General features: G+C 32.2%; 1 protein-coding gene across 1 annotated transcript; it reads left to right on the forward strand.

Annotated features, from left to right (window-relative positions):
• Window positions 1–10,964: 10,964 nt before the first annotated feature.
• On the forward strand, window positions 10,965–22,830 carry LOC111507015 (1-acyl-sn-glycerol-3-phosphate acyltransferase gamma). Its single transcript, XM_023162237.2, has 8 exons — window positions 10,965–11,133; window positions 11,227–11,433; window positions 11,489–11,661; window positions 11,974–12,135; window positions 16,472–16,619; window positions 17,807–17,997; window positions 20,866–21,085; window positions 21,229–22,830. Exons 2-8 carry the CDS (start codon window positions 11,247–11,249, stop codon window positions 21,318–21,320), a joined length of 1,173 nt encoding a protein of 390 aa, XP_023018005.1. The 5' UTR covers window positions 10,965–11,133; window positions 11,227–11,246; the 3' UTR covers window positions 21,321–22,830.
• The last annotated feature ends 641 nt before the right edge of the window (window positions 22,831–23,471 follow it).

Raw genomic sequence — 23,471 nt, forward strand, 5'->3', positions numbered from 1 at the left:
TGGGTTTTCCTACTCTTTTGCATTTCCCACACTCCAAAGGGGTTGTTACCATCACCAATGGACATCTCTGCTCCAACCAGCGAGAAACATAGGCGCATCATTACGTTGGGCCGCGGGTCTACAAAAATGTTTGAAACTGTTTCGGTGCTACGAATCACAGACATTATTGAAAAATTGGTAAAAAAGTGGAGAATATATTAGTTATAGATTTATTATGGTAATTTCAATTGTTGTAGAATGAACTTGATGCAGTAGTAACGTGTTCGACTCACGACCAAATGGTTTTGGGTTCAAACCCAAAATGGGACGTTAATTTTTTTTGAAAAATTCGTATAGGCAGTTTTAAATTTTTAATTTTGCGTTTTATAACTATTGTTTTACACATGAGAATAATGATTCCAACATTTTAATTATGACAGCACTATCTCTGACCCGGCAAAATTAATCCCGTCTATAAATTGATGAATATTGTGTTATGTTATCAGCAGATTTATATTAACCACTAATACGGCCAGTGGTGTGACATAAAAACAGTTGAAAAATATTTCATAGATACACGGTAATTTCCACTATTTACAGTCAATAAATAATTATTATAGGAATGAAACTGAGTAGATTTTGATTTTCGAACAAGAGAACATTAGTTCTAGACATATATCAGGAGATCTACTGCAAAAATAGTAGATCTGACAATTCTTAAGATGGAGCATCTCTAGTGCGATTTCTTCTTCATCAAGAGTGGTTCAGTGAATTGCTCCGAAATATTCTGCAGTCTAATCAAATTATGGTTTAATTGTTCTGTCTTGTGGTATTGTGAATAACAGTGTGTTGGATATTACTCACTTTGATCATATTATGATACCAACCACTCTTCCTTCCACGATCAAGGCAAGGATATAAACTCTTTTATACTCAGGAAGATCTGAACCAGAATGATGGTGTAGTTATTCACTTACAGGCAGAATATGATTGTTTGACTACCACAGAGAATATAGGGAATATTAAAGTTTTGAAGATGGTGTTAACTCTGAAGAACTCAAAAACCAAAATGAAAGTCAGTTATTTACAGATCACCATCAACATGTCCTTACCAGTTTAATTTAGACTTGTCGAACTATCTAGAAAATCAGTAACAGGAACAAAATATTGAAACAACTATGATCATTAGAGACATGAATATTAACATCCTTTCAGATGCAGATTTTTCACAGCACTTTTGAATATAATGAGTACAAACGGTTATAGTTCATATATTAATGAAAATACAAGAGTGAGCGAAATTAGCACTTCTTGTATCGATCATATATTCATCAAAACAAAAATTGCCTCTGAAAACTTTATACCTCTTATTTTCGAAACAGAAACCACAGACCACTACTCCACAATTATAAATATGAAGCTCAGTGAAAACAAACATGATTCAGAACTTAAAAATGAATATAAGAAATATAAGACTTATTTGGATTACAAAAATCTGAAAAAAGAACTTGATAACGAAAACTGGGATATTCTTACAACAGTTCATGAAGTTGAAGAAATCACTGAAATAATAATACAAAAAATCAAGTAAATTGCAAGTAAACAGAAAAAACTAGTAAAATTACATTCTGATAAAAAGAAATCTTGGATAACGAAGGCAATCATTGTATCGGTGAACAAAAAAAACAACTATGTAAACAAGCAAAACGTAATCCAAATGACGAAGATATTCAAAACACTTATAGAAAATATAGGAACAAGCTGAATCTGCTAATAAAAAATGCAAGAATGCAATGAATTTGATAAAGAAATACAACGGAATAAGGGATCTTCAAAAGGCCCGTGGGAAGCTGTAAAAAAATGTGTAACGAAAATAAAAACTCTCATACAATAAAAAAAAATTAAAACATCAGATAATGTCATAATAACTGACAAAACAGACATTTCCAATGCTTTCAATAAACACTACTTGAATGTAGGAAACAATCTCGCGACAAAAATATCCTCTCCGAATAATTACACCAAAGATACAAACTTAATAAATGAAACAATCTTCCTATTTCCAGCTAATCCCTTTAAACTGAAATCAATGATAAAATCCCTAAAATCAGGCAAAGCGCCTGGATACGACAGTATAACATCAGAGTTACTGAAAGAAAACTGTGATAACTTAGCTAAACCTCTGAGTTAGCTTACTAATGACATTTTTGAAAGTGGCCAGTTTCCACAACAACTAAAAATTGGCATAATTAAACCACTTCACAAAAATGGACATAAAGAAACTATAATTAACTATAGCCAATTACACGTATATCTTGTATCGCCAAAATCATCCAAAAAATCATAAAAAGCAGAATTGATAGCTTCTTGAAGAAAAAAATGTAATATCTGATAGACAATATGGTTTTCAATCAGGCAAATCTACCCAAGACGCTATAGCTCAAGTAACAAAAATTATATACGAAAATTTAGACGATAGTAAACCAACTTAAGGTATCTTTGTCGACCTAGGTAAAACCTTTGATACAGTTAACCATACTAGACTATTGAAAAAACTAGAGCAAGTTGGCTTTCTAGGAAGAGCACTACAGCTTTTAAGAACATATCTCACTAATCGTATACAATATGTTCAAATTGATGGGACCAGGAGTGATGCAGGGATAATAGAGCACGGCGTCCCCCAGGGCACCGTGCTGGGACCGATTTTATTTAACCTATATCTGAACAATCTACTCAATATATCTAAAAACGGTAAAATGCAAATGATACTGAAACTGGTTTAATCTTCATCTTTGAAGATGATCACTTGGTGATCGAAACACGTGTCGAGGTGTTAAAAATAACGATTTGGTGTTGGGAAAAAACTCCAGTAATATTCAACTGTTTAATCTCTTTACATCGTGTATCAAGAACTGGGTTCTTTTAGGGGTAGGATTTAAGCAATAGACATGTAATTACTCAAAAACCTACAAGTACTTCGTACTTTCGGTTTTCAGATAGTTTAACCGCAAACTAGACAATCATAATATGTTACCTATTCAATATTGTATATTTGTGAATGAACTATTTATTATTATTATCAAGACGCTTATACGAACCTAGTATTTCAATGACGAAAAAATGAATGTACGGCAATGGATGCAACCACACTTTCACTGGGATTGAATAATCAGTATCATATGGGCTTGACCTGAAATGATAGTATATCTGCCAGAAGATGAATGGTTTTTTATTTTCACAATTCTTATTAGTAGGTCATTATGTACCATCTTAACTTCATTACACTGCTGATTTTACTCAATTTTATAGACAATTAGGTGCATTATTGTATGAACTTCCCATATTCATATTCATGAGTAGTAATAACATGTGTGATATGTAAATTCCTACCATTTCCTAAGATACTTCTATGTGATGACTTTTTATTCACGATCATGTTACGAATGGAATTCAAAAAACTGAATGTGAAAATATATAAAATATTTCGTCTTATGTTGACAAGAGAAGCTTTCACATCTAATGGAGAATCACAATGTATCAGGGTCATTTCCACTTCATGGTAAAGGATCATTCTGACGGAAGGTAAATTTATGGAATGAGTTTAGAAAAAACTAACCAAAATGTTTAAACATGAAATTTTAGCAACTCATTGTATAGACATGTGATCAACTAATTACAATTTGTTCTTCACATCCAAAACATTATCATGCGTAATAGGGCACGTGATCTCTCAGACAAGGCTGCTTGTACAGAGTGGGTTAAATTGGACACTTTTGAAGAAAAACTCCTGTTTGCAAACTAGATAGATGAAAACTGCTGGTTGTGTCTGAGGGTCGAATTTTATGACAAACTCAATAGTGAAAACCACATATCAAAATCTATCATTGTTTCTGAGTTACAGCATATTTTTCAAAAATGTTAAAAAAAAAATTGTTTCTATGAAAACATTCGCAAAACACTTTTTACGTAGAATTCAATGGTGTAAAAAACTTATTTTTTTCAAATAGGATATCAATAGTTATTGATGAAAAACAATTGTTTTAATGAGACACCCAGTATATTTCTGCATATTTAAATAGAGCTTAAAATTACCTTTCCAAAAATGTAGCACACTTGATGTTTTATTAGAGTCATCTTTGAAATACAGAACTTTTAGCTGTTTCATCTAGATTTTGAAACGCACTAATAAATGAAACTTCAACAGTAATAATAATGATGATAAAGAACAAACAATGAAATATATTTCTTCAGAGAAGATGTTCGAAATGTTTAACAGCTTCTCCTACACACAGGCGATACCTTTTCTGAACGTTTTTTTGCCGAATCAATTAAAGTTCAATAGGCGTGAGATAAGCAAAACTTTGCATCACTGCTGCTTCCAATTCGTATCTAGAATTGGTCGGTAATTCAAAACTAAAATCTTTCAACCTTCCCCAAAGATGAAAGTCCATAGGAATTAGGTCCTGAGACCTGGCCGGCCAACTTTGGGTTCTTAATTGACTATCAAATTATTACCAAAATTTGCAGCCAGCAAATTGGTGAAAACTGCAATGTTGTGAGGCAAAACCCTGTCTTGTTGAAAATATATTTTTATGAACTCCATTAGCGGAAATTCATCAACAAGAGGTTCAATATTTTGCCTTAAAGCTTCAAAATACCTGTGAAAGGTGAGAGTGCCATTATAAATGAACGGGCCGATAATTCTACTCCTGAAAACACCTGCCCACACACTAAATCCATATCTTCCTTGACTTCACTGCTCCACAATAGCAATGTGCCTTAGTATAAGAATTGTAGCGGTTGAAAATGCTGGCATTGTCTTTTCTCTGGATACCTCTTGTTATACAAACTGCTTGCTGCTTTTGCATTTTCCCCGGTTTGTATGAATTTGTTTGAAAACTGAACAAAAACCACTAATTGAAGAGCGTCTCAAAACATCAAGTGTGCTTCATTTTTGGAAAGGTAAGCAGGAATACACAAGGTGTCTCATTAATAACTATTGATATCTTATTTGAAAAAGTAAGTTTTTTACACCATTGAATTCTACGTGCTTTGGGAATATTTTCATAGGAACAACAAATTTATCACAGGAGAAAAGTTACAGTAACTTGTTCGAAAATGCATATTTTCGATGATAGATATCAACATGCGATTTCATCATTGAGTTTGTCATAACATTTTTTCCTCACATACAGCCATCAGTTTTCATCTATTTCGTTAGTAAATAGAAGTTTCTTTAAAAGTGTTCAATTTGGCCCACTCTGTACAGAGTAGCACTAAGGAACGACCCATTTTTTTCAATAATATGCGGCTGGGTGTAGGATTTTTTTAGGTGGAGTATTGGGACACAAATTAACAGTACATGACATTTCAAAAATATTAAACTTCAAAATACAGTATATGTACACGCAACAGGTGTTAAAACGTAACTGACCACTCCGACATTGTAACATGAATTCCGTCAGCCGATTACAGTTAAATCTGATTGGCCAACGTTAGGAGGCTGGTTTATTTTACACAATAGCTACAAATGTGCGTGGTGTTCATGCTTTGATCACGCATCTATCTTTGTTTGGGTTGTTTTTTTGTTGAATTTGGCCAATATAAAGTTTTGGGCAAGAACCATAAATCAACTCTTATACTCCTGATCTATTCTAAAAACGAGCGATATTAATGGTGGGTTCAGTAAAGTAAGTCAATGTTTTATGACGCTTTATTGTTTGTTGAAGTAAAATAGACCTGGTAAATGGTTTTTTTCTTTGCAGTTTTTTCGTAGTCATTTCGTAGGTAGGTCATATGATCCAAATTGTCATTAGGGAAAGTATGTACAAAATGACATATATTTTTGTTTTGTATCATAATTGCTATTTCTGGGGTTTGGTGTTACTATAAAACAAAAAAAATACTTTCCCCAATCGATAATATAATATATATTACGAAAATTATGTGAACAACAACTGAAAAATAATGTGCTTTTACAATGCAGGAAACCAACGGACATTATAAAAACCCTTCATAAAAATTAATAAAAACAAAGCGGTATGTAGTACAGTAAGGGAAGTAGATATTTCGGAAACGAAATACACTACAATAATTTTTTATTGGTAGTTCACAGCACATCCATAGCTTATATAAATCATCTTTGGTCCTTACATTATCGAAACTAATAAAAATTTTCAGCAAAAAATGTACAAAAAAATATATTTAACTGAGATTAATCATAATCCATTTTGTCCATATGCTTCGAACAAAATGACATATTGCTAATGGACAATATGACACACATATAATAGCTACAAAATTATTGACATCATTCTCAAATAAAACGTTTAGTTCTTCTTGGAACATCGGCACAAGAAGCGTGAGCTCAAAGCGAACATTGTAAGCACCGCAACCAATCTTTTCCGGGCTTAGATCTTGAATAAAAGTCGTTACAGTAAATGCAAACACAGTCCTCTTCATCGTCATGAGAAATGTTAAGAAAACGTCCCCTCTCATTATTTTCTTCAAATAGTTTTTTAGTGGCTTTACGTTTCTTCTTTGTTGGGATAGTTTTAGGCACATTTTGAGATTTTATTTCTAACAAGTCAACACCAACGAACTCTGTGGTGTTTTTGGTTTACGTTTTCCTTGGCCACTAATAAAACAGTCTTTTGGTACCGGAGAAAGCACCTCAATAGGAACAGCAAAAGCAGAAGACTATAGACGTTAATTGGTAGGAGCAATAGTTAAAACAACTTCTAGACCGGAGCTTGTTGTTGGAACCTGAGATGAATTTTCAGCTTGTTCTTCAGAAATCATATCATGGGACCCTGGCTGAACGAGAGGTAACGTAGGCGCCACAGCAACTTGAAACGTATTTGTCACAGGAACTGAATCTGCTGCTTGTTGTGAAGGGTTGTGTCAAAACCTGTTCAGACTCGACAGAGCACATTACTGTTGCAGCTTGAAAAGGCTTTTCATTGGAGTTGTCTTCCAGTGTGTATGTTCGTGTATATCAGGGTTCAACGGCCAGATGCCAGTGGTTTCAAATCCGTGACAAGCAATTTGCACCGTAATTGTCTTGCCATATGCTTCGTTGAACAAGCCGGCGATCTGAAGATGCGTAACAACACGCCCAGGATGTACCTTCAGCTATTTAACAATTTCTTGGTTATAGTGGGTCTTCAAAGGCCCAAAAAAGGTTGCATACGATAAGTGCAATGTGAAGGCAGACAAATAACATGAATAACGTTTTCTTTTGCAGATTCCAAAGTTTCAACGCATTTATGACTTGCATGTCCATCGACAATTAGAATTATTTTATTGTCAATGTTTGCTTTTACAATACTTTGAAAACGCTTTATCCATTTCATAAATATTTCAGTTGTCATCTAACCTGATTGTTGAGCTACCCCTAAAGTGCCAGGAGGAGCTTCATCTACAAGTTCGTTTTTCATATTTTTCATAGGAAATATCATCATCGGCGATATGAAAGTTCCAACAACATTAACACAACAAACAACAGTGGTGTTTGCTTCTCGCTCCGCACTAGTTGTAACTCCGAATTGTTTCCTTCCCGTGGTAGCTAAAATCTTTTCAGGTTCTGTACGGTATATAGCCCAGATTCATCAGCATTATAAATACGGTGCGGTCTATAGCCAACAGATTCTAGTAAGCTTCCGTACAACTGATAAAACTTTTGGACTTGCAGCTGAAGTAGCTTCTGGTTAGCTCAAAGATATATCTTTATTACGTCTTAGAAATCCATCCAACCAGTCTTGACCTGCGTTTTGCTTTTGAGTCTTAAATTTATGAGCGAAACCGTTTTCCTCAGCCATCTGAAAAGCTAATTCTTTTACCGATGTCAATCCGATCAAACGACTTCCAAGGAATTTTATATGCTCAACTAATTGCCTTTTCATATCAGGTGGAAAGGTAGCTTTCTAACAACCGCGGCCTTTTAAATTTGACTCCAAAGTTTTATTAGTGCCAAAAAAAAATGCCTGCGAAGAGATGTTTGAGGAACATCAAATGTTTTTGAAGCCCATAACCAACCCATTTTCTTATCTCGAACTACTTCGATGGCTTCATTCATTAACTTCGTAATCCAAGATTGCCGTTCGTTTATAATCGCGTGGCATTTTGGTAACTGAAATAATATGGCCACGTGGTGTCACTGTCAGTTTCGTGTTAAAGTCCGCTAAATTCAAATTAATCCGCCTATGTCATTTTATACGCATTTCCTCTATATTAAGCAAAAATTAGGTAGAATTCTTTCAGTAGGGAAACGCTTGAAGAAGCAATTGTATAAGGAAACACGTGTTGCAGTTTTGTGAGCTAACCAGTGAAAATCTCACAATAAAGTCTTACTTGAAGACGTCTCAAATATCAGAATGAATGCATCATAGCAATGAATTGTTGCGGACCTGAATAACTGTGAATCTGTACAGTCTGCGAATGAAGTGTGAAAGCTCCAGTCTCGTAATCTGTACTACTGATGAGAGAATAATTTTTGGAGATCATGGCCAACATAGCAACGAATGGGTTTTTGTTGAGGCTTAACCTTCCCCCCCAGTCCGAAAGCCAGAAGAATTTATGTACCATGGGCATGGGTGCCTAATGTGCAAAGATTCTGAGAGTAGAATAAATATTCACCGTTTCCTAAACAAAAAAAGAATGGTAAGATCTGCGGACGAAAGTTTTTTTGCATACTTACTATGTTTGCAAGAATGGCTTCAAAGTTGGAATATATTTTTAGCGGAGATTTAATTTTGGGAAAGAAAGGTTTCAACTTTTTATTCCTCAATTTTAAACAAAAAAATGTGGAAATCTTCCAAAGACAGGAAGGAAGCAATCCACTGTGAGACCCACTAAACTTTAGAGACGATTGTATCAACATATCAAACGGAACGACCTTTTTCTAATTTCAAAGATATTGTATAGAACAGTCCGACTCTTCTCGTTATTGCGCCAAATAATCCTAAACTTGCTTGGCGGTGGTTGATTTTTTTAATGCGAACATAATTCAATGGGCCAACCGTTAAAATCAATTTTGAACGACACTTAGTAATCTTTCTAGTTTCATTATTACCTAATATATTATTCAATAGTTCCAAAACTATCAATCAAGAATTCCGCTTCTGAGGCACTTTGGAAGCAAAACATAATAAAGCTTCAAACTAAGTATAACCTGATGTTGGGTACATTTTAGAAATGCTTAAGATATAAAATATATTAATTACTTTATTTGTTTGAAAGTAGTTGACGATGTTTCATGGTTCTGACTTCCATTATCTAATATATGTAATATAATATGAATTGAAATCCCTCAAACAACAAATAAAATTAATAAATCAATACTAAAAATAACAATTATATCAAGCAAAAATCCTGAAATGAAATTACAATAGAATAAAAATAGCAGAAAATTTAGAATTGAACAATTAAAATGGAATAGAAAACAAAAAAATTTCAAACAAAATTACTTCACGAAGTTTCGATTGTCAGTATCCACAATCGTCTTTAGGTGATGACTGGACTATTCCTTCGAGAGATGACTATTCTATAGGTCATTCGAAGGCATTCGCCTATCCCGCTTCACCGGTTTAGTGGGAGTTGACCACTTTTCCGCTTGATTAAATGTTTCCATATGTAATGTATCTTATCTTCATGCTAGCTTGACTAAATGCGTCGTTGACAACATATATGCAGCTTCTGTGAACTTTCTCTTAAACCAGGGTTCCACCCTGTGGATGATCTCAGCTTGAGACCACTCTGCTATTCCCGATTTGCTGGATTCTTCTCGCTGTGTGTTTCTCTTGTGCTCGGCAATGCGTACTTTCAATGGCCTCTTACTTCCACCGATATAGGATTTTCCGCACTCAAAGGGTATCCGGTACATGCAATTCTTGAAATCGCAGTCAGCCTTTGGTGCCCTGGTTTGCGTGAGGCTGCTACGGATGTGTTTCCGGATCTGAAGCAGATTCTGATGTTGTACTTGGGCCCAATTCTTTTTATCCATTCCGACAATTCTCTGACGTAGAGAAGCGCAATCACTGGTTGTGACGGCTTCTCTTCTTTATAAAGCTATTGCTGTCTTCTAACCAGAGCCCGAAAGCACGGTCTATACTAGAATCTTGATGATTTTTCTCTTAGTCGATTGATGGTGGTTGGTTGGATTGGTAATTCAGATATACTGTCCCGTGTGAGTGGATTTTCGGTTTTAATTTCATTTGTTTTTTCAGAGATTTCAAATCATATTTATTATATAAGACAATGGAAATCCCAACTAGTAAAATTCATATTAATTATTATGACAACTCAGAACTCATGTGTTACAACTGATGACAAAAAAAAAATTAACATGTCAAATTTAACGTCATCAAAATTTATGGGGCACTCCAAATATCTCAATCACATTCTTCAAGATTGGAATCATGAGACATCCTTCACATCTTTTTCAAAATAACACATCCATACGAATGAATATCTTAAAGCAACAATAATTATTTTTCAGATTTTCTCTAGCCGCTAACACCGGATCAATTACTCAATTATTAGAACCGTTAATTCTAGCTTTGAAACGGGGTCCTTCATAATGTTATCACGTAATCTATTTTCAAAGGCCGATCGTCACGACGTTTTTAATTCCCAAATGTAATAATACACCTAATGTATTGTCGATCATTCCACAAAAATGTATTAGGTATATTCTAAGGAGAGTGTATCGTTTATTAATAAGAGTAGCATGCCGTCAGGATGTTGACACTCGAGGTGTAATTAAGGCAGGATGTCTAAAATAGTTTTATATGATTTGTGAAAGTGATCGCTATTGGGCTAACAAGTATGCACACATTTTTGGCTGAATATTATTGTCAAAATATTAGCTTTGCTAAAATGACGTAAGTTTGTCGGCAACGCTCTCCTAGAAAAGGATCGGGAGAAATGACTCAGATGTAAACCCCAAAGATACAAGTCATTTGTCATCCTGACATTTTAAATAATATTTACATTTTGAATGAAAGATGTGACGTAATAAAGTTAAAAATCATTGTGTAGGGTATTAATATTGATACCTTGATTGATACTTGAATCAAATCCTATCGATGTTTGTGTTCGCTGTTCGCAGTATTCTCCTCAACTTTGCTGTGTAAACATCAGTGAAATATCAAGGTTAGTTTTATTGATAATTGTATACAAACTCGAAATAACTTAATAATATGTATGGATAGATACTTTGTTTCAATGTATATATTTCTGTTCTAGTTGTATAAGCTAAGCGGAAAATGGATTTCTCAAAACTGTACTTTTTGAAACAGTCCAGACTCATTCACCTGTGCATTTCAATAACTTTTTTTACTTCAGGTGTTATAGTTAATGTGGCACAATGTTTACTTTATTTAACCATTCGCCCATTCAGCAAAACAATTTACAGAAAAATAAATTGGTACCTGTGTTGGACAATCTACTCTCGTAAGTAATACTAACACTTTTACGCTATGTTATTCAGATCAATATTTTTTTTTAGAATTGGTCTTTGTGGGAGATTGGTGGTCAGAAACGAAGATATTTTTCTATATTGACAAAGAAGAATTCAATAAGTATTATGGGAAGGAGCATGCCTACTGTATCATGAACCATACATATGAGGTGGATTGGTTAATAGGTTGGATGATGGCAGAAAGAATTGGTGTCCTGGGTGTAAGTTGGGAAATTAAGCCCTGTGATTTAGGATCAACAAAATAGAATACTTATGATTGTTTTTAATTAATAATCAGACCAATACAAAACGGTTCCGTACATAGCTAATACTTCACATTTGGGGGATAGCAGAGACATTGAACCTTGTATATATTTCTATGCACTGAAAGTTGCTACTTTAATCCCGCATTTGTATCGAAACTGTTGTGTAATAATTCACTATTAAATTTTTATCACTACACTTTGAAGGGATATTTTCAGTAACCAAATAAAATGCTATTCTTTATCAATTGAATCTAATATTTGTTTCAGAATTGTAAAGCTTATGCCAAAAAAATTATTCAGTATATTCCAGTGTTAGGCTGGGGATGGAAATGTTCCGACTTTGTTTTTCTAGAAAGAAATTTTGACAAGGATAAGGAAATTATTAATAGACAGATTACTGAATTAGCTGAGCATCCTGATCCCATATGGGTAAGTGACATTTGAATTTAATAAATTTCAATTTGTATTTTTGGATCATACATTTTTTACTATAAAAAGCAGAGTGTTGAAAGTTCGATACAACAAACTGATCTCCAGATGTTCATTAATAAAAAACTAAAACACAGTCGCATCATTCTTCTTCTTGAAAGATGAAAAATTGTTGAATCTGAAGTAGCTATTTGCTAGTAGAATATATTTTCAATTCCTAAACTTAACAAACATATTTAATCATTAATGAACAAATGGTTAACAATGTTGTGATATTCATTTATATAGTAAAGTAAGATGATCCATTCTAATTATTGCTAAGGAAGCACTAAGTGAATAAGTCGAAGGTATATTTATTTATATTAATATATTAATGAACTTTGAACAATATTACAAAACCCATGCCCGCAGGTTTTCAGAGAAAAAATTAAACTTTGACCTAAGAGCAAACTGAGTACAAAGTCTCAAGGTCAAATGCACAGGCGGTGGTATTTGAATGATCTATATTATATAATGTTCAAAGTAACCCAAAACTCTGTACTGTCATTGTCTTCATACTTTATGACATTTCTATTTTCAATGATGTATTCAGAAATGAATTGTAGTTTTTCAATCCATGAAACAGTTATTATTATTGAAATCAGTCATTCAATCTCTTATCAATATTTGATAACATTTTTTGTCAAATATACCTAACTTCATTGATTTCACTTGTATGATTTTGAATCTATGACTAATGAAACCAGTGTTTGTCTTATAGGCTTATGCTATTAGTTTTATTAATGTTACATAATAAAGCAAAAATCTCAGCCCTATTTTAGGGACATTGACTCATTGCCTCCTACTAAAATTAATGAAAAATTTCAGATAATATATTGTGTTAATGAAATAAATTTGACCTATAATTATAAAAAAAATAGATAGCATAACATTTGGGGATTTATATGAATGGTTCAAAATCCTTGCAGTAATAGTAATATTGGGGTTCACCCGTAAATAAATAAATATATATATATATATATATATATATATATATATATATATATATATATATATATATATATATAAAATCTTCAATTCATCACATGATTGTTGGAATATTCTGAATAACCATATGGCCAATCTGAAAGGGGAATCTTTGTTTTTGTTTGTTATTCAGAATAAATAACTAGTAATCTCTCTATTACATACATTTATATATTTATATTTTTTGATAACAGTCTAGTAAAAATGTCTTGGCTTGTAAACAAAGTTATATTTAAATGTTAATGTTTAGATATCTGTTGTACAAAAAAAGAAATAACAGCTCATGTGAGTGTCTGATTTTTCAAAATTGACTGCTGTAGCCATGACTGAATGTAGCCATGTACATGCTTATGAATTGATTTATGACATTATCAGCACTATGATTCATAAGACAAAAATGTTGGGAAAGGTTTTTGGCTTTCTACTTCTACTTCATAAAAACAAATGGAGAAGTAGAAAGCCAAAACTTTTCTTTCCCAAAAATCAATCTCTCCTGATTTAACTCATTCGTGACATTAAGTCATAATTTTAAGGTGTTGAAGAGGCAATAAGGCAAATGTCTTATTCCGAAACATTGGATATATGCTAATGAGGATGACAGTGTTCCATGTAAGTGAAATTTTACCTCTCAGATAGATTGTGTAGCAATTCTGTGAATGATATCTGATTCAATTCCATAACGACTGTTTGGAGTGAAAACTGAATAATTCAATGTTCATATAAAAGTAATTTTTTCAAACGTATTTTTTCTTTCATGAAATTCAATGTTTATATGAAAGTAGTTGTTTCGAGATGGTTTTTTCCCATTATGAAAGTAATTGCTCTCTTCCTTCCTTTGGAAGATTCCCACTTTTTTTGTATAAAGATGAAGAAATAGAAAGCCAAAGCCTTTCTTTCCCAAAAATTATTTTTTCCTTAAAATATACCCATTTCAGTTTAGGAAAAGTTCTGTTATGGATATTTACTACATATGCAGCAATAGGTAGTGAATAGTTTCATATATTCAGTATCCAAACAACTGAAGGTTAGTTTGCTACGGTGTTGTAACAAAGCCGCATTAGCGCAGGCAGAAGTAGAAAGTTTGGCTATCGCGCAATTTAAACCATATGATTATCAAGTAAATGGCCCTATTTATAAATTTTACCTATAGATAAAATGAATATTTGTATATTTTTTATATAAGCTTTAAATCTATTGGAAACACCTTTTCCTAACCGGAACGAAAATGCTGTCTCTTGAAGGCATCATCAGGAGATGACTAAAACTACTCCTTATGGTAATGGTATCATTATCTTGCATAATGAGGGTCGATTAATAATTTCCTAGTATTTACCTGACTGGTACTGAATATTTAACCTATTTTTGTACTAGTGCAAACTATAAGCTATTAGTAATGGGACCCTTTATCACTGTTCATATTTTTTATTCCATATTTTTCGATTTCAAAACTTTTGAAGGCATCTAAAAACTTGTCATGCATATCTTGCTTATTCTGTGGCCATCGTCTATGGCAATTATCCTCTATTATTTAATGAAGGATGACTTTCTATCCTTCATCAAAAAATAAATATTCTGGGAGGATTTTCATTATGGAAAACCTTTTATAGAACAACAATTGGTTAATGACATTCCAGTGCTTATCAGTGTTGTAGTAATCAGTTTGTTTATTCCATTAATTTGAGTCAATGTCACAATAATTCTCATATTTTTCAAACTAAGTATAAATCATTTTGTTTAGATATTTTCAAACTATAATATTTAATGAATAATTGCAATTGAATATAGGATAAAGAAAATAACTTTTACCTAATGTTTACTAAGTTTATTATTCAGCTTAGTAGAATTTAGACAAAAGTTATTATCTTTATCCTATAATCAATATGAATTTCTACAAAATGAATAGGTCATCCATTGTTCCATTTTTACTTCAAATTATTTACTGTAAATTGACTGATTTATTTTATTTATTTATGCTTTGTCAATAAGATTTTTTTTTTCTTTGACAATAAAGTACATTTTGAATTGAATTGAATTGCAATTCTCTATTGAAAAACTTATTTTTTTCAGTGGCATATGAAATCAAAATTGAGCACAACGATTGGCTAGTGAGGACGAATATAAGAGAAATATTTTAATTCTGTATTATGTGTTGATGTGCCAATATAATTATTGTTAATATTTAAAAAAATATAGAATCAGGAGAGGCAAGAACAGTATGATTCGGAAATTTTGGTCAATATATCTAATAATTATTATGAACTTTGAATTTCAAGTGGTAGAGCAAATTTTTATTTGTTATTTCAATCATTGAAAGAATGTTAGACTTATCCGCAAGATTCACATTCCCTTTTTACACTCTCAACTAGGAGGCCTTTTTATATTTTTCTTGCTATATATTATTTCTCGGTAGAAACATGGTTTATAGTAGTATATATGTCGGTCGGTAGCCAGGCGGTTCGACATGGGTGCTTTGTTCACTCACTTGAACTGACTGCCGTGTTGGTCGGTGGTTCAAGCCCTAGTCTAAACGATCGATTTTCACTTGCTATCGTCCAATCCGTGTTAGGAATCACACGTTAAAAGGTAAGACCTCGTTAATCCTTAGCTCGCACAAGTTTCGACTTCTGTCTATTGTATACGTTTGAAAATGTCCTTATATGACGAAACTGCAGTAACGTTAGTTACAAATACAAGTGGTAAACAACATAGGAAGTTTTATTTCTCATTTTCCATGATGATCTTCTACCACGTAGTAACGGCTACATCCATCAATTTATCGAAATCTAAGTCTCTTCCAGCTATCTAATACAGTATGAGTTAGCAAATGGCACTGAAGCTACTGCTTCAGTGACTTATATTGTGACGGATATTGAATTTCCTGACAGAAATTTTTGCAAGGTTCCTTATAAAGGCTATCTTTGCATGTGACAGGTAAAAAAAAGTATGATTCCTCACTTGATTAGATTCGTCAAATTTTATTGTGTCAGAAAAAGAAGTTAGATTTTGCTAAAGTTACTACAAAGTTCAATTATGATTCAACAATGTAAGCCAAAAAACATTAGTCACCATAACTAAGATAGTGAAGTTTGTTTTGAACTTTATACTATCTTCTACTGATTTCATTTTATGCTGATTGATTAAATGAGTACATTAAAAAATATTTACACAGGTACATATTTAAAACATATTTTGAGATTTTCTGGATATTAAGTAGTGACAATCTTCAATTTTAAATTTACTTATTCTTGATAGAATATCGCTTATGTTAAAAGGTAAAAGTCTTAATCCATATTAAATTTTTGTATTTCAGCTCTTGCTTTTTCCTGAAGGTACAAGATTTACCAAGAAAAAACACGAAGCAGCTATCGAATTTGCCAAAAAACAAAACCTTCCCCAGTTAAAATATCATCTCCTTCCTCGCACAAAGGGTTTCGTTGCTAGTTTACCATCAATGATAGGTGAGCCAATATCTTAGCAGGATTTTCAATTTTGGTATTTGCCTGAATTTAGTGGGATTCAATTTAAAAAAAAATATTCAGTTCATTGAGTGCCCGCCCCTTCAGAGTTTTTCAAATATGATATACTAATAGATGATACTAGTTGTCGCCCGCAGCTTCGCCCGCGTAGAATTTGGTTTGTCACATTAAGTTTTGTGACAGACCATTTTAAAGAAATAGTTACAATATTTATTATCAACCCAAAATATCAGGTTTCCAATTTCAAAACTGACGAAATTCAATACAATCTTTAAACCCCTATATTTCCTGCTTGGGAGTGGGAATTCCTGATTCCCTTTCTTGAAGCTTATTTACGCTATGCAAAGAACCTACCTGCATATTTCAAGATTCTAGGTTTTATTGATTCGGCTGTACGTCAATATAAGAGGGGGCAATAGCTAGTTATTTATATTTTTACTTTGAAAATACAGTAACTAAAAAAATATGCCAACTGCACTAAGTAATGAATAGCTTCGAGAATCAAATTATATCACCTAATAAAATATTCGTAAAACTAACACAACCGTCAGCGACGTCTGCCCTCACGCGTCTGTCTGCGTTCGGGTAGCGTCTTCGGCGATGGCGCTTCACGGCTTAGACCGCCCCTCTACCCCCGCGCATCGTCCCCCGTCGTATTATGAAAGACGAGACGCGTAATGGCTTACTGCGTTGCGTTATTGTGATAACTTTTAAACGATTCGTCCAAATTACTTAGTGCAAAAGACAAAGTTTATCTATATTACGGTATAGGCAGTGCACGCCAAGATGGCTCTCAGAGAGCAAGAATTTTTCCGGCTTACTTAATACTTATCGTTATATTATGACCAAAATTACACAAAACCTTTGTAAATTGTAGCCTAAACATATTCTGATGTACAATCTGTATTTATGTAAAGTTTCATCTAAATCCGTTGAGTCGTTTAGGCATGAAAGAGCCACAAATTAATATACATACATTCATACATATGTCCCTCCTCACAAACTTTCACATTTATATTAGTATAGAAAATAAATTGAATTTGGTTATTCATTATTATTTTTTGTTAATGAAATTCCAAACATCAAACAGTATCTTATTGTTTGTGAAAAAAATTATTTGAAGGAGGATTTTCAGTTAAATAAAATTATATATTGAATATCCTTTTAAGGTAAAGTTCCTGCGATTTATGACATTGAGCTGGCATTCAAAGAAAGTGATCCAAATGCACCAACAATTACCAGTATGTTATTTGGCAAACCTTTGGAGGCCCATTTCTCTTTGAGAAGAATACCAATGGAAGATTTACCTCAAAGCGATGAAGATCGGGAAAAGTTTTTGAGAGACTTGTTTGTACAAAAGGTTAGTTCAAATATGTGATATGATCATGTAATAACTAACTGTGATAGTATAGATGCAAATGTATTGGAATTACCAAAAATAACAGACCACTCTATAATAGCAGTTAACTGTTTCAAATATTGCATTAATATGGAAGATAAAATTATAATTATTAGAAACATATCAAATGAAACATTTCATAAGATCAACTTAAAGTTGATAAAACAGTGCTGGAATTTAGACTGTGTTGATGTTGATTCTGTTCTGCATGATATAATTGGTAAAACCAAAATGATAGTCAATGAACTTGCACCACAAAGTAATATCATTATTATTAAAGATAGGGCATATCGAAATTTCAGATATTGTAAAACTGAAGAGAATGAAGAACTGTGGCGGAATTATAAGTCAGTTAGAAATCGATATGTTAACTTAATGAAAAAGAAGAAAATTGTGTATTATGACAAATATATTAATTCAAATAGAAATAATCTCAGAGAGATATGGAAACATTTAAGTTTCTTTTAAATCCTGACATTTCCCAAAACTTCATTAAAATATTTTTTTCACCTCCTGAGCATGAGCTGAGCCACCTCCTTTCACTGTCGTAAAATAATATTTTACGCTCAAGAAAGACATTGTATAGTGAAACACTTTTCGCGGTTTTTGTAAAACCCTTTATAGTAAAAATCATACAATAAAGTGTATTAGTTTTAATATAGATTTTCTATTCCTTTATATTGTTACTGATTCACTAGAGATGGCTACAGCATTTAACAATACCCCTCGTAGATGATATGAGGAAAAAAAAGTTTAGTTTAAGAATGAACAACTTTTAGAAATGACGAAAACCAAGATAAATATATCTCAATTCCATACCACCAATACAAGAACTTTGGAAAGATTTTCAAGGAACTAGGTATGAAGGTGATATTTAAAACAAGTCATACACTACAGAGCCTTTTAGGAAATCCAAGGGACAAAGTCGAGAATTCGGAAGAGTCTGGAATTTACAAAATTAAATGTAAGGACTGCGATGCAAAATAGTATGAACAGACTTAAAGATCTATTAAACGTATTCAAAAACACTTTATTGTGGGATTTTCACCAAACAGTTTTTTTTTTAATACGTTAGTTATGAATTTTCATCAAGTATCCGCCAATTCCATCGTGACGATCTATTGAAATTAGATATAAGGAACACTTAAAATGTGGAAGACCAGAAAAATCAGCAGTCGCCATCATATTTTGCAACAAAACCATTCCATATACTTCAGTTCATTAAGATTAGTTAGACAAGTTAACAACAGCAGGCATCTAGATGCCTATGAGAGTGTAGAAATAAATAAAAATAATAATATTATGAATAACGATAGTGGACCAATACCTAATAGTATACTATACAACTTGTTGAAATAATATTTTAATTATCAGACTTACCTGAATATTACTTAAGGCCACATTGTGAAATTAATTTAGGGCTAGTAGATAAGGCAACATTGTAAAATTAATTCAAGACAATTAAGACGCAGGTACCTAGCAGAGGTATATATGATGTAAATAAGGATAACATTGTATGTATATTTAGTTTAATCTTCCTCTTGAAGATGATCACTTGGTGATTGAAACACGTGTTGAGGTGTTGAAAATAACGGTTTGGTGTTGGGATAAAACTCCAGTAATATTCATTACTACACCAAAGGTTCCAAACAGTGCACCACAAGTATCAAAATTAGAAATGAATATCTTGAAATTGTTACCTAGATGAAATATCTGGGTTTCATGATTGATAGAACACCGACACTTAATAGTCATGCTAATTAAATTATAAAAATTATTTAAAAAATATTATTTTTTTCAAGGGTGGCTGAATTATACAACTATATAATTCAGCCACATTTTGACTTCTGTGCTACATAATTGTATCTTCTGAATCAAAATAAGTTAGGTCAACTACAAGAACTGCAAAACAGAGGTATGAGTATAATTCTGAGGTGCAATCGACTTACCCCTATTGCTCTATTCTCTTCAGTGGTTATCAATCTCAAACAGATCTTATTTTCTAAGTATGGTTTTTATATTCAAAATAATAATGGGGATTTAACCTAGGTATTTTATTAATTAAATTAAAGTTAACAATGAAGTCCACCAATATGACAGTAGAACCAATATAAGCTTCCATGTATCTAGAACAAACTCAAGGTCAGCAATGAAAAGTCTGGTTTTCAGAGGACTCCACTGAATTTAACAAACTGCCTGGTTCTTGGAGAAACAACAAAAATGTTCACACTTTCAAGCAAGCGTTATTGCAGCATATCAAAGAAGATAATAAATTTTAATATATGTGTATGAGTGCATTGGTATCTATACTAATTAGTTTTATTTATTTTTTGTGATATCCATATACTTCTTATTTTTGATTATTCAACTTTAATAAATCATTGATGTTATCATGTTGACTGTTTAAAATAACTATATATTATTTTTAATTTATTATTACTTTTTACTTACACTCACTTACATTATATTTTTATTGAACTTTTGTACATTAGGGTAATCTAAATAAATAAATACTACTAAAATGTCGATAAAAAATAATAATAACAATAATAATCGCCTTTATTTCTCACATAAATTATGCACTTCATATTTGTTACCATAAGCTAATGAACAGGAGAAAAGGGCGGATTCCATTTCATTTAGAGAAAAGACCTCCACTGAAATGTTCTTAGACTCAACCCCAAAAAGGCTGCTCTAACTTTATCAACCTTATCGAAGTATTAGTATCATTACACAGCCTTCCATGAATGAATGTTTCAAGTTTATATAGAAAAAAAAGATCAACAAAAAAAGTTAAGATTGGTAAAAAGATATTTCAATTTTTTTTAGGACAAAATGAAAGCTAGTTTCATCGAAACTGGAGACTTTTTTTCCACATCTGGCGTCAAACGAGTAGAACCATTCGAACTGGAACGCCGCATTTACCCTTTACTAAATGTGATATTCTGGCAGTTCGCTACTTCAGTACCCATATGTTATTATCTTGTGAAGATGTTGTTTAGTGGAGAATTATTATACTTTTCCATTGGTGCTGGGATTGTTGGAGCATGTAAGTATATCAAACCTTCATAATTAACGAGATGTTTTGACAAAATACCATTTTCTGGGTATGTACTTTGTACTTCCAGATATGCCAAAGCTAGACATTATAAAACTATAAATTTCAATATAAATTTTTGTGTTCATTTGTAGTTTTCCTGCTATTGAAAAAAACAATTGGAATGTCCGAAATCAAGAAAGGTTCATCATATGGATCAGGACCAACTCCTAAAAAGAATCAGTGAAAGTGTTACTCATCTCCTTCCATAGCTGATGCCGTTTTCCAAATTATGGATCATCAATGTCTGTGCCAAACTCGAGACATTTCCTTATTTGGATAAAACTAGTAGTGAATTTTTACCCCATATTCTTAGAGGGTTGATAAAAATACACCCAGGAAAACAAAAAAATTTTTTGTCAAATTTTCAGTAGTTTTCTCCGCAAAACTATCATAATGTATTTATTTTACCAAATGCAAGCATCATAATGTATTTATTTTACCAAATGCAAGCTCAATTGAATCGTTCGTTCATCGAACTTTATGACCTCCTGTATCCAGTATTGACCATGACAAAGTGAGATTTTTTTTTCATAATTGGATTCGAGTTTGATTCCTATTTTTTGGAAACATTTAAATAAGATAAAGTTCGGTAATATACTAGAAAATTTATAAGCTTTCCATTCTAGAAATCATTGAAAAAATTGCCTACATATTTTGCAGGTCGATTAGTCTAAAATAATGTTATTGATTGAAGTTACAAGTGCTGAAAGTAAGTGCAGTGAAATGTCAAAAATGGAAATGAATGTGTCAGCTTATTTTCTTTGAATTAGTACCTACATACTTTGCATCATATGTGTCGCGGGGAACCTTAAAATAAGAGGTTCAAAACACAACTTCGGTTTTGTCATTTTTATTTCGGGCAAGAATTACCTCAATCCTTAATATATCGAAACTGAGAAAGTGATTTGAATCATGCACTGATGGCTACAATTGTAAGTTCAATATTTTCAGTTACTGTAGTTGTTACTTTTTTTCTTAGAAGGCATGAAATACTTAATATCTTATCTCATTTATTGAAAATATAGTCCTCATCTGTTATGATTCATTTCCTGATTTATTTTGAAAACAAACTCATTAATGTTTCCTAATTGACCATCCTATGTATGTTCATTTTGACTGTTTCTTTGGATAATCAAATTATCATGAGGTGAATGTCTGAAAAATTATGTTTACATATTTTTTGATGCCTTATCAAAAGTAGTGTGCAATTTGGAATACTAAGTTCAGAAAGCTCTAATAAATAAAGTGTAATGAACTGACCAATCACTTGGTGTTGAACTACTCATTCATTGAATAAATTGATTACCCATTTCTATGAAATAAGAAGTTGCTGGATATTCATTAGATATGAAACAATAGCACTCTGAATCAATGGTATCACTTCTAGTCCGGCTAATCAAATATGCGAATGATTGGATTTTGACAAAAGGAGGCTTATTTCAGAGAGAAAACACCCAAAAATGATTCGAGTGAATGTAATGTACTATTTGAATCATTTTATTATTGTAAAGCTTGTATGGAGGATCAACCCATATAGGACAATGTCAATAATTTTTGAAGAAGAAAAAATTAATAACAACAATAAAATAGTTGTATAGGAAATAAATTAGTGTGCCCATTACGATAAAAATTAATTAAAGTTGTGAAACTAGACCTTGAAAAGTTATAGGAAATATAAAGATATACAACTTTTGTTTAAAGCATTTTTCCTCATAACCCAAAATTTTACAATAAAAATTGGAAAAATTTGTTTTCCCGTTTTATGATTTCTTCTCACAGAAGCATTTTGTGTTTTCACGATAATTAGTGGAAACTTACCTTTTTGACTTCTATCTGAAACTTGTGTGTTGAAAATAATTTTTTTTAATCAACAGTGATATTTTTTTGTTGTATTATCTACTATAAGATAATTGAAATTTTCCAGATGAAATATTCGAAATGTTGCATTGAAAACTGCAAAAGTTCAATTACGTAGAAGAGTTGTAGACCTTTAAATTTTCTACAACTTATGTATTTGACTTTTTCAATAGATCCAGATTTTACTGTAAATAATAAAAAACCATTTTCCATACCTAAAATTCACCCTATTTCATTCTCTGAACTATGGATTCATTTAAATTTGTTTTTTCTTGGCATTTGCTATATTTAAAAATTATTTTCATGTTGTTAATAATCTTTTTTCTCTTGTATTTCTAACAATCCTCTTCTCTGGTTTAATATCTACTTGAACATTTCAGTAGGAGTTAGGAAATGCTCTGCCTCCTGATTAACCTCTAAATGTGATGATCCAGATAGTTGTTCTGATAATTAGAGTTTTACTGTAATTTCTACTAAC

The sequence above is a fragment of the Leptinotarsa decemlineata genome, unplaced genomic scaffold, assembly GCF_025532065.1.
Source record: "Leptinotarsa decemlineata unplaced genomic scaffold, Ldec_3_MD MMD2_tig00000505_RagTag_RagTag, whole genome shotgun sequence".
NCBI classification, from domain to species: Eukaryota; Metazoa; Arthropoda; class Insecta; order Coleoptera; family Chrysomelidae; genus Leptinotarsa; species Leptinotarsa decemlineata.